Genomic DNA, 16,700 nt, shown 5'->3' with positions numbered 1-16,700 from the left:
TTCTTGCCTGGAGAATCCCAGGGACAGGGGAGCCTGGTGGGCTGCTGTCTCTGGGGTTGCACAGAGTCGGACACGACTAAAGCAACTTAGCAGCAGCAGCAGCAGCAGCAGCAGCCCCATCTTGGCACCTGCCTCTCAGAGGTCCAAACAACGTATCATTCATTCACTTGAGGGATGTTAACTGAGCACCTACAATGTTCCTGGGCTTCCCAGGTGGCACCAGCGGTAAAACTTGACTGCCAATGCAGGACACATAAGAGACGTGGGTTCAGTCCCTGAGTCAGGAAGATCCCCTGGAGGAGAGCAAGACAATCCACTCCAGTATTCTTTCCTGGAGAATTCCATGGACAGAGGAGCCTGGTGGGCTACACAGTCCATGGGGTTGCCAAGAGTTGGACATGACTGAAGTGACTATGCACGCACACACAATGGCTCTGGCACTTGTCCGTAGCCCTGGGGAGAAGGGTACAGGACTGAAAGGCCACACATTTCGAGCCCTCCCTCTCGGGGTCATGAACTGCTTCCTCTCTTTGGCTTTCACCATGTGCTGAGAGCACATGACAGCCTCAGCTCATTCACTTTATTAATGGATTGCTTCATGGTTAAGGAAACTGTTGCCAGGGCTTCCCCCACTGGGCCAGCCTTTTTACTCTAAAACTCATGTGTTTTTTTTACCATTAGGCTATGATAACGCAGTTTGGCTGACAGCTCTGAGCACTTTTCTTTTCTGGCTCCTGAGGGCCAGGAAAACCAGTTACAGAGGCAAACTGTATTTCAGAGCATTCATAGTGCTACACAGGTTAGTGGTGATGCTGTTTAACTCATACAGAAGGGGAGGTCCCTTGTCCAGTGTGAATTTCTAGCTCATCCTCACCATGTCAAGAAGACAGAGAGGATAGACAAAGCCTCAGCTTCCTGCTCTCTATCACCTCAGCTCAGCTCTGGCAAACTGATAGAAGGTGGCTGCATACACCCAAAGCTTTCCCCAGAGGCCGCCAGGCCCACTGGACAGTCAGCCACACCAGCCCACCTGTCATCCAAGAGCAGCCTTCTGAACACTGATGCAAATTCATACCATGATCTCCAAGGTCAGCTATGGTGTCCTCCACATTTGACCCAAGTGTGCAGAGATCCAGGGAAGGAATGGGCTGAGACTCAGGCAGGTTGTCTGAAGCTGGGTCATCACATTCCTTGCAAAAAGTAATGAACAATTCATGAGAAGCTGATCAGAGGAAACAGCATTACCACAAATGAAACAATATTCTTGTTTAGAAAATGATTTGGAAACAAAAGCCTACCTAATCCTCTCCCTTAAACATGGTAACATTTTCAAATCTTAGGAAGGCAGCTTGGAATGAGAGAAACAGCTTTGAATTAACTTTGCAGGTGACCCTGGGCAAAGCATGTAACCTCCCTTGGCCTGAGTGTCAGGGTCATGGTGAGGGTGAGGCAGAAGGGACGCCCAGGGCACACACGGGAGGAGGTACTGACTTGCAGCATCGGCTGCTGAGAATGGGGATCTCCTTCCATTGTGCACCCAGGCCTCACGCTCCCCGCAGCCTAGTCCAGCCCTGCTCAGCTTCCTCATCTCAAGACTACAGGTGCTGGCCTCCGTACTGTTCAAGCTCTCTTCCAGCTTTTTCTGTGATTTTATGAATTTCAATTCCCTAAAAGAAAGAGATCTAAGAGGTGACATAAGAGTTTATACTTAAAAAAAAATGTTAAGTTAAACTTCTCATATATATCAACAGGCATTTCAGCTAATCACTGGGTCTATATATGTGTGTGTGTGTGTTTGCCACCCAGACCTAATGATGAATTGACCTCTTTTCCAGGATAAATGGTTTTCATGGAGAACTAGTCCAAGAGTACCTTCTTATCAAAAGGGGAAAGTTCAAACTATCCTAAATAAATAAGTAAAACACAGCTGTGCTACACTGTGATGTGGCATCTGTGGAAATACAGTCATAAATATTTTTAAGAAAAATAGTCCATTTTTTATACTGTATAATAATTGCTGCAGGAGGTGAAACTGGGGCTCCAAATTTCAAAGGATCACCAATAATGCAAAAAAACAGAGACTGTGTAAAATGTGCCTTTGCACCTATTTCAGAAACTTTTTGAAAACAAGTATTTGAATTCTCAATTGACTTCGATTTTCTGAGGTTCTCTTTGAAGAGAACTGTTATAATGGTCTTAGAAGGAGCAGGACATGACCTGCTCTTTGATCCCCAAGACTATTTCACATTTGCAGGCCTGACCTGCCACACTCTTCACAAAAACCTTCACACCTGCATATACCCCAGGATAAAAGAAAGACTGGGCTTAGTGTGTGCATCGTGGCATCTAGTTGTTTTAAGCTACCATCCTTTAAGAAATGGTGCTGACATGATTCCACAGTCAACTACACTTCAAGATTTCAAAGCCCAAATCCAGCACAGCAGAAAATGCCTGCCAGAGAAAAAGGCCCCGTCAGTCAGGATCTGAAAAACAAAGCAAGCCACTCTCCTAAATGCCTCAAAGAATTTTTATAATGTTTAAGGGGTGACACAACCAGCCTCTCTCTGAACTCTGATTCTATCTCCAGCTACTGCTTTTGAAATATAATGAGGTTTGCTTCAGCTCGCCAGACAGAAGCAAGAGGACTGGAGAACAGAGCCCAGTGAGAGGAGGAAAAAATTCAACCACAAATGCGCCTTTGGGGAAAGACAGGAGTGTGTGCCTCTTATTCCTTCTCTCCTTTTAAATTATGTTTTTCTTTAGCTTCTCGCACCTGAATGATCCAATTTATTTCTCACACTATACTTCATCCTTTTCAGCTCGCTGATGCTTCTCCACAAGATGTCTAGACCCTTTGGACCATCTGCAAAGTGTTCAGCTCTCTGTCCTTGGTTCTCTGAATATGTTACACCTGCCTCACTCCTGGGCTTCCCTACTGGTTCAGTCAGTAAAGAACCTGACTGAAATGCTGGAGACTGTGATGTGATCAGACTGGTCTCCACTCTGCCTGGCCTCCTCTCTCCATCCTCCTCCAGTGGGAACAAGAACCTTCGCTCAGGCTGCCTCTCCTTTTCTTCTATTCCCATTAAATGTTCTATTTTTTTCTAAAGAGATAGTAAGAAGGTCTGCTCATCACGGCTTTCCCAGATCCTCCTCCATCTGAAGCTGCTTTCAAGAACCCAATTTCTGTTCCTTACTAATCAGTGTGATCCTGGCCCAGCAGCGTCAGAATCACCAGGGGGTTTGTTAGAAATGCAGTATCTCAGGCCCCACTTCAGACCAGGCAAGTCAGAATCTGCATTTCAACAAGACCAACCAGTGATTCAGGTGCGTTTTGAAGTTTGAGAAGCGCTGCTAGAAGCCATAAGAATTTGAAATAGCGCCAGCTGACTGTGGAGCTGAGCGGTCAAAGATGGTTTTCCTGAAGAGGAAGTGACATTTGAAAGAGGGAGAGTGGGATGGTACCAACGGGCCAGAGAGAAGCAGCTGATTGGCCCAAAGGAAGGTGAGAGACCTGGGGTGCTGAGCGACACCATGCGCTGAGCACAATCAGCACTTCCTGTCCTCATCAATATGCAGCTGAGGAAAGCTGCTTCTGCAAAGCTCAGGACCAAAGACTGAACTGAATCCTAACAACCAAAGAATGAACCACCACCGTCTCTGACCAAGACAGCCGCAGCCACCTCCCTCCTGCCTCTGCTCCTTGCTGATGGATGGGGATGGAATTGGGAGAAACTAGGCAGACACTGTGGAGGTTATGAGTTGGGACTCCATAAAATCTGTGAAATCCTCACGTTCCTCATCTGAACTGAGCCAAGATCTGGAATCCCATGTTCTGTAGGATAATATAGAGTTAATAAAATCTTAAGTGACTTTATGATTCCCCAAGGGCCCTGATTTTTATAGGATGAACAGGACCTCATACAGTGCAGTTGCTTCACACTGATAATAATCATATCAGAAATTAAAAACAACACAAAAATGGTGATTTTTGAAGGCCCATGAAGAAAAGAAGAAGTTATCAGACACTAAAATATAAGATTATACTTGAAACTATGTTTTTATTTACCATATGCTAACTTCATTATGGTTAGAATAAAGTTATTTAGGCTTTATAATACAAAATATTACCACATCTGTACTTCTCAATATCCAGTCTCTGGGGGTAAAATCCCTTAGAAGCAGGGGACTCTGAGCATTCCAGGAAAAAAAACCCTCCCAACCCCCACATCTCTGAAGCCATCTTCCCTGAGAAAGGGGCTTGGGATAGAGCAGCACCAGCACCCCCATGTTGTCTGCTGAGGGGTCAACTGATAGAGACTCCTAAGGTCAGAGAAGGCTGGACCCCCATCTGCTCTAGCTTTGGGTTTTCAGAACTTGAGAGTACTCACAACCACTAAGTCATTGAGAAAGGTGACTCCTCAGTCAGAGAGCAGCAGAAAACAATGTTCCCAGGCTCTGCTTTGTCTGCAAGTGAGCTCCAGTAGGGGCTCCTGCACACCCCAGATCCAGAGCCCTCTGCTGACTGAGCTACAGTAGTAGAAAAAGTGTCTTCAGGCCTGGGATCACCCCCACAATTTCAGGGGGTCTGGCCCATCCTGCTAAAGGAAAGACTTTCCCTCAGATGCAGGAATCGCCAATGAACAAATAACCAGAATTTGAAACAGTAAACTTCTCCCAAAAAATGACTCCTTCCCAAGTTGCTTTTACCAAAAGAGCTGCAAGGTTGGTGTTGATGTTCATTATCCAAATACAACCCTGAAGAAAAATTACGTTAAGTATCAAAGCCCACATTAAGGTCAATGAAGATATGTTTAACCATTGCTGCTGCTGCTGCTGCTGCTAAGTCGCTTCAGTCATGTCTGAGTCTGTGCGACCCCATAGACGGCAGCCCACTGGGCTCCTCTGTCCCTGGGATTCTCCAGGCAAGAATACTGGAGTGGGTTGCCATTTCCTTCTCCAATGCATGAAAGTGAAAAGTGAAAGTGAAGTCGCCCATTCGTGCCCGACTCTTAGCGACCCCATGGACTGCAGCCTACCAGGCTCCTCCGTCCATGGGATTTTCCAGGCAAGAGTACTGGAGTGGGGTTGCCATTGCCTTCTCTGATGTTTAACCATTAGGGAATGGTATTTGCTATTCAGGTGCCTGGGATGCAGAGGACATGAATCTGGGGTGCATTTCATGTGAGTCTACAACCTAATTTATTATTGGATATCTAGGGTAATTTGCCAAAGGAGTTATTAACACAATGTATGATGATATGGATAGGAGACAGAAAATAAAGAGAGAAAGAATGAAAAATAAGACAAAAAGAACAATGGACTAGAGAGGTAAAGCATGGCTGAAATTCAAAATTAGATAGACACATATCTGTTCTGCAAAGTCATACCTTTAACTCAGCTGTTCATTCCATCCTGATGAAGTCACCTTTAAACAGCAGGCACTTGGTGCAGCTGCTCTGAAAAAGTGTTGTCTCTAATTTTTGGCCTACAGTTAGCACTCAAAACAAATCTCAGTACATCCTGGAATTGGGCAAAGTTGGTCTGGATGTTTTTTTTCCCCTACCTTGTCCCCCTTTCCTACCCAGTTGGCCCTACGAATCTGAAGAATCCAAGGCAAGAAAAGGTCTTTTGTAAAATTTAAAACAGAAGCGCACTCACGTGGAGCACATCCACAGTCTGCCGCTGGAAGTTCCGCGATCTCAGTTCCCGCATTCGTTTGTTGTTTTCTTCATATTTTTCTTCCACAAGCTTTCTGCATAAAGTGAACATAGGCAAAGACCTGAAATTTGCTAAGATGACATCTGTTTCATAAGAAAGTGTGATCCCTGTTTCCACAGGCAGACCAGGGTGTTGGGCAACCAGCCTGCAGTCTCTCTCTCAATGGATGAGTGTGGTGCAGCCTCAGTGGGCTCTCCTTTAAAGCATGCAGGATGCCAGCTCCTTGTTCCCCCAGGACTCAGCGTAGGAGGGCAGTGCCATCCCTGTGTGCTCTGGCCTGTGCTGACAGGGGTATGTCTCAGATGCCCGATTGAGAGCCTACCACATACCAATAACTAGGTGACAGCCATAGACACGGAAAATAGACCCACATTTTAAAGAATTTATGGAAAAGAATATGAGAGCTACTGTGAAGAGGACTTTTTCTTGGACATTTCCAGTTTCCTCTACAACAGGAATTGAATTTACTAGACCTGTTGTTAAACTGGAGGAAAGATTTGAATTTTTGTGATTACTTGTGCCCTAATCTATACTTAGATTTCTTGAAAAAATCACTGAACATCCTGTTGTCAAATTTTCTTGTCTTTAAATTGTGTGGGTACATTATAACCCTCATGAAAATGAAGTCATTTTCTAGCTAACACCCATCCTTTCTTGAATCCTAGAAACAAAAATCAAAACAAACTTTATTTAACAAACTATTGCCTTTAATAACAAAAATATTAAATGTCATGAGGAAGATCAATGGCTTTTTTGCATATTAAAGAAATTTTAACCTGAGAAATAATTTGTAATGTGCAAATTATTAAATTGCTTTTTTAATCTGTTACTGTCAGACATTTAATTTTCCTTTCACCCTCAACCAATGACACGAACCATGGCACCCTGGAAATAAACGCATTCCTGAGGTGTTAGATCTGGGGCTATGAGTTGATGCAACTGTTCAAACAATATTCATGAATATATTTTCTCAACCAAATCCACACTTAGTGGTGTACTGGATTTTACATATTTTCCAGCTTAACACTGAATAATATCACACTGGTACCTTGAAAGGGCATTGTTGGAACATTTACACCATAGAATCAGCAAACAAATTATTAATAGTAGCTACTCCTCTGGCCCCCACAGACCCAGAAGCTTCATCAGCAAACTACTGCCCATGAAGCACTGTGACAGAAATCTTTTCCCATATTTATTAAAGAAAACATTTGATAAGATAAAGTGGTCTCTCAGGTTCTTACATGGTTCATCATGATAGGCACTTTAAGTACAAGGACACCTTGGATCATTTTTCAGATACAATGTTGTTGCTGTTGTTCTGTTGGGAAGTCATGTCCAACTCTTTCCAGACTGAAGTATGCCAGGCTCCCTTGTCCTTCACTGTCTCCCAGAGTTTGCCCAAATTCACGTCTGCTGAGTCAGTGATGTGATCTAACCATCTCATCCTCTGCTGCCGTCTTCTCTTTCTGCCTTCAGTCTTTCCCAGCATCAGAGTCAGCTCTTTGCATCAGGTGGCCAAAGTATTGGAGCTTCAGCTTCAGCATAAGTCTTTCCAATGAATATTCAGGGTTGATTTCCTTTAGGATTGACTAGTTTGGTCTCCTTGCAGTCAAAGGGACTCTCAAGAGTCCTCTCCAGCACCACAATGCAAGAGCCTCAGTTCTTCAGTGCTCAGCCTTCGTTATGGTCCAACTCTCACATCCGTATGTGATTACTAGAAAAACCATCGCTTTGACTACATGGACCTTTGGCAACAAACTGATGTCTCTGCTTTTTAATATTCTAAGTTTGTTCTAGCTTTCCTTCCAAGGAACAAACTTCTTTGAATTTCATGGCTTCAGTCACCATCTGCAGTGATTTTGAAACCCAAGAAAATAAAATCTGTCACTGCTTCCACTTTTTCCCATCTATTTGCCATGAAGTGATTGGACCAGATGCCATGATATTATTTCTTTAATGTTGAGTTTTAAGTCAGCTTTTTCACTCTCCTCTTTTCCCCTCATTAAGAGGTCAGATACATTAACAAGGTCATAAAATGGACAGATTTTATTTTCAGGCCTTTTTGTCTCTCTAGTTCTTGGTTGGGGCTTCTAAGCTTCAAAAAAAAGGCAGAGGAAGAAAGAACAAAAATCAGTCAATTGGGCTACTTACCAGCTGAAAAATCAGTTTTTGAGAAATTGGGAGTCTGGGGTTCCTTGGAAGAACCCTTTCATGTGTAAACTCTGAAGACTAGTGATCTCATACAAGCAGCACTGCCCCCAGACTGCGAAGGCCTTCACTTCGCAGAACAGAGCTGCTTCCAGTCTTCTCTCTCAGTTGATTCAGTCATGTCTGACTTTTTGTGACCCCATGGACTGCAGCATGCCAGGCTTCCCTGTCCATCACCAACTCCTGGAGACTCCTCAAACTCATGTCCATTGAGTTGGTGATGCCATCCAACCATCTCATCCTCTGTCATACCCTTCTCCTCCTGCCTTCAATCTTTCCCAGCATCAGTCTTTTCCAAGGAGTAAGTTCTTCACATCAGGTGGTAAAAGTATTGGAGTTTCAGCATCAATCTTCAGTCTTGTCTCTACAGACAACAATTTTCTGCAGATACATTCTTCTCCCTAGAGAGCAGCCAGTACTCCAAGCAGAGGGGGTTTAGCAAACACCTGGGGAGTATGGACAGAATAGTGAGGCCACCTTATCACCCCTCACAGGGCTATGTAAAGAAGGTATCAGCAAAAAGGAGGCTTTGTCTGGAGGTTGTCTCTGTATTTTCATTCCTAATAACCTCCCTGATAGTCCATCGTTCTTTTCACATAAGACTGAAAGCTTGATATTAATACTGTCTGACATCTAATCACCATATTTTGAGTGAATGAGTGAAAGAAAAAATTAATAAATATATAAGAATGTACATTTTAATTTTCTCTTGTGGTTTCTGCTTTTATTTAGCACATTCTTTTAGAGTCCCGAGAGGCAGCCTTCACTAAGGGAAGGTCACTTACTTCAGCTTCCTGGCCTCCTCATCAGCTGCCTGGACCTTCCTCACCCGCATCCTCTCTCTTGGTGTCATCTTCTGCACCTCAGACAGTGCCCGCAGGGTCTGCAGGTGAATCTTTTTTTGCCTGTAAGAATAAAGATTCCCATATGCAACCCATCCCAAACATGCTCAGAAAAATTAAACAAGTATTTTACAGAAGTATCATTACACTGCTGAGAAGGGAAAAAGATCTCAAGACTTGCCAAGCAAAAACTAATAAACCCTGGGTAGGTAATTAGCCAAGCAGTACTGTGGTTAATTGGCAATATTTTTAAAATTAGATTTCTGTTTAAAAGCAAATTTTGTACTTTGCAAATTTCTGCTCATTTCACTGCCTATGACTGATTTTCATAGTGTAAGATAAATTAGGATCTTAACTATTAAGGAGTAAATAACAATATGGATAGGACACAAATTTAGAATTAGACAGACAGGGCTGGAATCCCATCTCTCCCATTCATTAGCTCTGCATCCTTGAGCAAGTTACTGAACCTTTCTGAACCTCAGTTTTCTCGTCTATTAAGTGAAGTCGCTCAGTCGTGTCTGACTCTTTGCTACCCTAAGGACTGTAGCCCACCACGCTCCTCCATCCATGGGATTTTCCAGGCAAGAGTACTGGAGTGGGTTGCCATTGCCTTCTCCAGAGGATCTTCCCAACCCAGGGATCGAACCTGGATCTCCTGCATTGTAGGCAGACACTTTACCATCTGAGCCACCAACGGGCTATCATGAGTATTACATGAGATAATGTATATATAGTGCCTGACACATAAAAGAATCCCGAAATGGTGCTATTAGAATGTGCATGCTCAGTTGCATTCAACTCTTTGCAACCCCATGGACTCTAGCCCGCCAGGCTCCTCAGTCCGTGGAATTTTCCAGGCAAAAATACTGAAGTGGGTTGCCATTTCCTCCTCCAGGAGATCTTCCCAACCCAGGGATCATACCTGTGTTTCCTGCAGCTTCTGCATTGGCAGGCAGATTCTTTACCACTGAGCCACCTGGGAAGCCCCAGTACTATAATAGCTAAGTGTTATTGAATATGCCCTGTCTTCTAGGCTTCACACAGTAGATATTTTTTAATATTTTATTTATTTTTTAATTGGAAGAAAATTGCTTTACAATGTTGTGTTGGTTTCTGCCATACAGCAATGCAAATCAGTCATAATTATATATATAATAATTACAATATATATATAATTATATATAATATATAATTATTAATATATAATTATATGTTATAATTATATATAATAATATGACTGATTATACATATATATCTCCTCCCTCATAAGCTTCCCTCCCTTCCCCCCATCCCACCTCTCTAAGTAATCACAGAGTGATAGACTGGGCATCCTATGTTATACAGTGGCAGCTTCCCACTAGCTGTTTATTTTACACATGATAGTGTTGTATATATGTCAGTGTGACTTTCTCAATTTGTCCCACCCTCTTTCCCTTGCTGTGTCCACAACTCCATTCCCTCTGTTTGTGTCTCCTCTCCTTCCCTGCAAATAGGTTCATCAATACAATTTTTCCAGATTCCATATATATGTGCTAATATACAATATTTGTTTTTCTCTTTCTGACTTACTTCACTCTACATAACAAGTTCTAGGTTCATCCACCTCACTAGAACGGACTCAAATTCCTTCTTTTTATGGCTGAGTAGTATATATATGTACCACAACTTCTTTATCCATTCATCTGTCAATAGACATCTAACTTGCTTCCATGTCCTGGCTACTGTAAATAGTGCTGCAATGAACATTGTGGTACATGTGTCTTTTTGAATTGTGGTTTTCTCAGGGTATATGCTCAGTAGTGGGGCTGCTGCATCACATGGTCGATTTAGTCCTGTTTTTTGTTTTTTTTTTAAAGAACCTTCACACTGTTCTCCATAATGGCTGTAGCAGTTTACATTCCTTCCAACAGTGTAAGAGGGTTCCGTTTTCTCCACAAACTCCCCAGCATTTGTTGTTTGTAGGTATTTGATGATGGCCGTTCTGGTTGGTGTGAGGTGATACTTCATTGTGATTTTGATTTGCATTTCTCTAATAATGAGTGATGTTGAGCATCTTTTCATGTGTTTATTGGCCATCTTTATGTCTTCTTTGGAAAAAATCTGTTTAGGTCTTCTACTCATTTTTTTATTGTGCTGTTTGTTTTTCTGATTTTGAGCTGTATGAACTACTTATACTTTTTGGAAATTAATTCTTTGTCAGCTGTTTCATTTGCAATTACTTTCTCCCCTTCTGAGGGTTGTCTTTTCATCTTGTTTATTGTTTCCTTTGCCATGCAAAATCTTTTAAGTCTAATTAGGTTCCACTTGCTTATTTTTGTTTTTATTTTCATTACTCAAGGAGGTGAGTGAGAGATCTTGCTGCAATTTATGTCAAAGAGTGTTTCGACACGATGGTTTCTTCTAAGAGCCTATGTTTCTTCTTAGAGCCTATATTTTCTAATACACTATGCTTCTTTTAAGAGCCTATGTTTTCTTCTAAGAGCTTTATAGTTTCTGGGCTTACATTTAAGTCTTTAATCCATTTTGAGTTTATTTTTGTGTATTATGTTAGGAAGTATTCTAATTTATGTGTAGCTATCCAGTTTTCCCAACACCATTTTTTGACGAGGCTGTCTTTTCTCCATTGTATATTCCTGCCTTCTTTGTCAAGGATAACATGTCCATATGTGTGAGGCTTTATCTCTGCAATTTCTATCTTGTTCCATTGTTTTTCATTTCTGTTTTTGCGCCAGTACCATACTATACTGATGACTGTGGCTTTGCAGTATAGTCTGAAGTCAGGAAGGTTGACTCCTCTAGCTCCATTTTTCTTTCTCAAGAATTGCTTTGGCTATTTGGAGTCTTTTCTGTTCCCATACAAACTATAATATTTTTTTATTCTAGATCTGTGGAAAATGCCCTTGGTAATTTGATAGAAATTGCATTGAATCTGTAGATGGCTTTGGGTACTATAGTTATTTTCACAATATTGATTCTTCCAATCCAAGAACATCGTATATCTCTCCATTGCATCATCATTGATTTTGTTCATCAGTGTCTTACAATTTTCTGCAAACAGGTCTTTTGTCTCTACAGGTAGGCTTATTTCTACGCATTTTATTTGAATGCAAGGGATTTCTTTGTATTAATTTTGTACCCTGCAACTTTACTAAATTCACTGACTAGCTCTAGTAATTTTTTGGTGGCATCTTTAGGATTTTCTATGTATAGCATCATGTCATCTGCAAACAGTGAGAGTTTTATTTCTTCTTTTCCAATCTGGATTCCTTTTATTTCTTTTTCTTCTCTGATTGCTGTGGCTAGGACTTCCAAAACTATATTGAAAAACAGTGAGAAGTGTGGCATCCATGTCTTTTTCCTGATCTAGAGGAAATGCTTTCAATTTTTCACCATTGAGAATAACGTTTGGTGTGGGTTTGATGTATATGGCCCTTATTATGCTGAAGTAAGTTCCTTCTATGCCAATTTTCTGGAGAGTTTTTTTTTTTCTTTATCATTAAGGTGTGTTGAATTTTGTCTAAAGCTTTCTCAGCATCTATTGAGATGATCATATGGTTTTTATCTTTCAATTTGTTAATATGGTGTATCACATTGATTGATTTGTGTGTATTGAATCCTTGCATCTCTGAGATAAAACCCACTTGATCATGGTGTATGAATACTTTTAAAGTGTTGTTGGATTCTGTTTGCTAGAACTTGGTTGAGGATTTTGCATCTATATTCATCAGAGATTTTGGCTGGTGATTTCCTTTTTTGTGTGACATCTATGTCTGATTTTGGTATCAGGGTGATGGTGGCCTTGTAGAATGAGTTTGGGAGTTTTCCTCCCTCAGCAATTTTTTGAAAGAGTTTGAGCAGGATATGTGTTAGCTCTTCTCTAAACATTTGATAAAATTTGCCTTCAAGCCATCTGGCCCAGGAATTTTGTTTGTTAGAAGATTTTTAATCAGAGTTTCGATTTCAGTGCTTATGATTGGTCTGTTCATATTTTCTATTTCTTCTTGGTTCAGTCTTGGAAGGTTATACTTCTCTCAGAATTTGTCCATTTCTTCCAGGATGTCCATTTTATTGGCATATAGTTGCTCATAGTAGGCTCTTAGGATCCTTTGTGTTTCTGTGTTTTCCACTGTAAACTCTTTTTCATTTCTTATTTTATTGATTTGAATCTTCTCCCCCTTTTACTGGTGATTCTGGCTAATGGTTTGTCAATTTTGTTTATCTTTGGAATGAACCAGCTTTTAGTTTTATTGATCTTTGCTATTATTTTCTTCATTCCTTTTTCATTTATTTCTGCTCTTGTTGTTGTTGTTCACTCAGTCATATCTGACTCTTTGTGACCCCAGGGACTGCAGCATGCCAGGATTCCCTGTCCTTCACTGTCTCCCAGAGTTTGCTCAAACTCATGTCCATTGAGTCCAAGATGCCCCCTTCTCCTGCCCTCTATCTTTCCCTGCCCTTAATATGTCTGCTCTGATCTTTATGATTTCTTTCCCTCTACTAAATTTGGGGGTTTTTTTGTTCTTTTTCTTGTTGCTTTAGGTGTAAGGCCAGGTTGTTTATTTGATGTTTTTCTTGTTTTCTGATGTAGGCTTGTATTGCTACAAACCTCCCTCTTAGCACTGCTTTTACTGCATCCCATAAGTTTTGAGTTGCTCTGTTCTTATTGTCGTTTGTTTCTAGGTATCTTTAAAATTTCCTCTTTGATTTCTTCAGTGACCTCTTGGTTATTTAGAAGTGCACTGTTTAGCCTCCGTGTGTTTGTGTTTTTTACATTTTCCCCCCTGTAATTGATATGTAATCTTATAGCATTGTGGTTAGAAAAAATGCCTGATATAGTATTAGTTTTCTTAAATTTACCAAGGCTTGATTTGTGAGCCAAGAAATAATTTACCCCAGAGAATGTTCCAGATAAAAAACATATTCTACTGCTTTTGGATGGAATGTCCTATATCAGTTAGGTCTACTGGTCCAATGTGTTATTTAAGGCTTGTGTTTCCTTATTAATTTTCTGTTTTGATAATCTGTCCATTGGTGTTAGTGGAGTGTTAAAGTCCCCCACTATTATTGTGTTACTGATTATTCCTTCTTTTATAATTGCTACCATTTGCCTTATGTATTGATGTGCTCCTATGTTGGGTGCATATATATTTATAATTGTTATAATTTCTTTTTGGATTGATCTCTTGGTCCCTTTATTATTATGTAGTGTCCTTCTTTGTCTCTTCTTTGTCTCTTTCTTTTGATTTCCATTTGCATGGAATATCTTTTTCCAGCCCCTCACTTTCAGTGATGTATGTGTCCCTAGGTTTGAAATTGTCTCTTGTAGACAGCATATATAGGGGTCTTGTTTTTGTATACATTCAGCCAGTCTGCATCATTTGGTTGGAGCATTTAATCCATTTACAATGTAAATGAATTAATTATTGATATATATGATCCTATTACCATTTACTGTATTGTTTTGAGGTTTTTTTTTTTTTTTTTCTTGGTAGGCCTTTTCTTTCTCTTGTGTTTCCCATCAAGAGAATTTCCTTTAGCATTTGTTGTAAAGCTGGTTTGGTGGTGCTGAATTCTCTTGACTTTTGCTTATCTGTAAAGCTTTTGATTTCTCCATCAAATCTAAATGAGATTCTTGTTATGTAGAGAAATATTGGCTGAAGGTTTTTTCCTTTCATCACTTTAAGTATATCCTGCCACTCCCTTCTGGCCTGTAGAGTTTCTGCTTAAAGATCAGCTGTTACCCTTAAGGGGATTCCCTTGTATGTCATTTGTTGCTTTTCTCTTGCTGTTTTTAAATATTTCTTTGTGTTTAATTTTTGTTATTTTGATTAATATGTGTCTTGGCATGTTTTTCTTTGGGCTTATCCTATATGGGACTCTCTGAGCTTCTTGTACTTGGGTGGCTATTTCCTTTCCCATGTTAGGGAAATTTTCAACTATGATCTGCTCAAATATTTTCTCATACCCTTTCTTTAATCTTCCTCTTCTGGGACCCCTTAATTCGAATGTTGGCACACTTAATGTTTTCCCAGAGGTCTCTGAGACTGTCCTCATTTTTTTTTCATTCTTTTTTCTTTATTCTACTCTGCTTCAGTTATTTCCACCATTCTTTCAGTTCACTTATCCACTCTTCTGCCTCAGTTATTCTGCTATTGGTTCCCTCTAGAATTTTTTATTTCAGTCATTATGGTGCTCATCGTTGATTGTCAGGCCACTGCCCACACTTTCCTGGGAGCCTGTACAGTCTGGCATTGCCAAGGAACCCACGAACTGGGGCCAGTTCCCCTGGAAGAACGCATGACCTGCCTCAAGCTGTAGCAAATCCCTGCAGGCCTCTGCCACTACAGGCACTCCCCACACATCCCAGCTGTGTCTGCTGTACCTCTCCTATTCCCCAGCCTGATTAAGCAAGGGAGCCCTGAGCTTTATTTCTCCTTTGTTTCTTATAGGTCCCCATGTCTTCTCAGTCCGTGCCTCCATTTTAGTTCTGGGATTTGGGATCACCTTTACTGCCGTTGTTCTGAGTCCTTTTCCGGGCAGACGGCCTATTTCCTCTTCATTTGTTTGGCCTTTTTCATTTTTAGCATCCTCCCTCAGCTGCCGCATATTTCTCTTTTAATTTTGTTTAGTTCACTGTGTTTGAAGTCTTCTTCCCTCAGGCTGCAAGGCTGTTGTTCCTCTTACTTCCGCCTCCACTGGGTGGGGGCAGACCAGTGCCTTGTGAAGGTCTCCTGTTGGCAGGGGGACTGGTGCCTGTGTTCTGGTAGGTGGAGCTGGATCCTGTCTCTCTGAAGGGCAATTCCATGTCCAGTGGCATGTTTTGGGGAGTCTGTGAGCTCAGTATGCCTTTGGGCAGCCTGTCTGTGAACGGGTAGTGTTGTGCTCTTGTTTTGCTAGTTGTATGGTGTGATCATCTGGCATTGGAGCTTGCTGGTCTTCGTGTGGAGTCAGGTCTTAGCATTGAGATGGACAGCTTTGGGAGAGCTCTTATTGATTAATATTCCATGGGGTCAGGAGTTTGCTGTTGTCCAATGTTCCAGACTCAGTCTTCCACCTTGGAAATTCAGGGTCAAACCCTGGTTGGAGCACAAAGACTCCACAAGCCACATAGCACAGAAGATAAAAAGAAAGAAAGAAATAGAATAAATATCAAGCAAACATACAAACAAACCAAAAGAATGGACGGACAAAACCCCATGACAAATGGTAAAAGCAACACTAAACATACACGAACACACAATGAAACTCACACAAAGAAAAAAGAAGAAAGGATAAAAAGAGGAACCAACAAAGAAGAGGCAATCAAACCAATAAACAAACATACAAATGAAAACAAACACTAAAAAACTAGAGTAGCAAAAATACAAAACCAAAAACACAGGGGAAAATACAATATAATGAAAAACTACTGTAGAAAAAGGGAAAAATACAATAAAATAATTTTTTAAAAAAGCATTAAAAAAGGAAAAAGTAAAAACAAAAAATTAAAGCACTTATAGAAAAAAAGAACAACAACGGAATGAAATGAAAAAATAAAAAAGACAGAGAGAGTGGTAGTAAGAAGAATATTTTCCTATGGCCTTACTTGTCCTTGCCACATAGTGAGCTCCAGCCAATCTACATACTCAGAAAGTCCTCTAATATTTCTAGGAAGGGCTCTGGACCTGCTGGCACTGTGGAGTCAGCTCAGACTCGGATCTGGTCTTACTCCAGCTTGTACTTGCTTCCAAAGTCCACAATTGCCCCCAAAGTCCACAGCCTCAAGCTAATTGCGGGGATTTAACCTGCTACACCTGCAGCTACAGAGGTGAATTCCCTTCCTCTTCTTTGGTCACACAGCTCCTCGTGTTCAGCATTGGTTTTGGCCCCACCTCTGTTTGTAGGCCACATTCCATTGTTTGTTCCCAGCCCAGACAGTGAAAG

At 41.1% G+C, this 16,700-nt stretch overlaps 1 protein-coding gene across 6 annotated transcripts in view; it reads right to left on the bottom strand.

Annotated features, from left to right (window-relative positions):
* Positions 1-16,700, bottom strand: part of NEK11 (NIMA-related kinase 11) — a 276,447-nt gene that overhangs the window by 148,544 nt on the left and 111,203 nt on the right. For 4 of the 6 annotated variants that reach the window (XM_010834960.1, XM_010834964.1, XM_010834961.1 and 1 more), the window contains 3 exons: positions 8,718-8,837; positions 5,662-5,755; positions 1,031-1,190 (listed from right to left, as the gene is read on the bottom strand). In XM_010834960.1, coding sequence (XP_010833262.1) covers positions 1,031-1,190; positions 5,662-5,755; positions 8,718-8,837 — 374 coding nt within the window. The remainder of the gene's footprint in view (positions 1-1,030; positions 1,191-5,661; positions 5,756-8,717; positions 8,838-16,700) is intronic. The other 2 variants (XM_010834962.1, XM_010834966.1) reach the window with 1 other exon arrangement.

This window comes from Bison bison, unplaced genomic scaffold (genome assembly GCF_000754665.1).
Source record: "Bison bison bison isolate TAMUID 2011002044 unplaced genomic scaffold, Bison_UMD1.0 scf7180017864037, whole genome shotgun sequence".
NCBI classification, from domain to species: Eukaryota; Metazoa; Chordata; class Mammalia; order Artiodactyla; family Bovidae; genus Bison; species Bison bison.
This window is presented reverse-complemented; position numbering and strand designations above follow the sequence as displayed.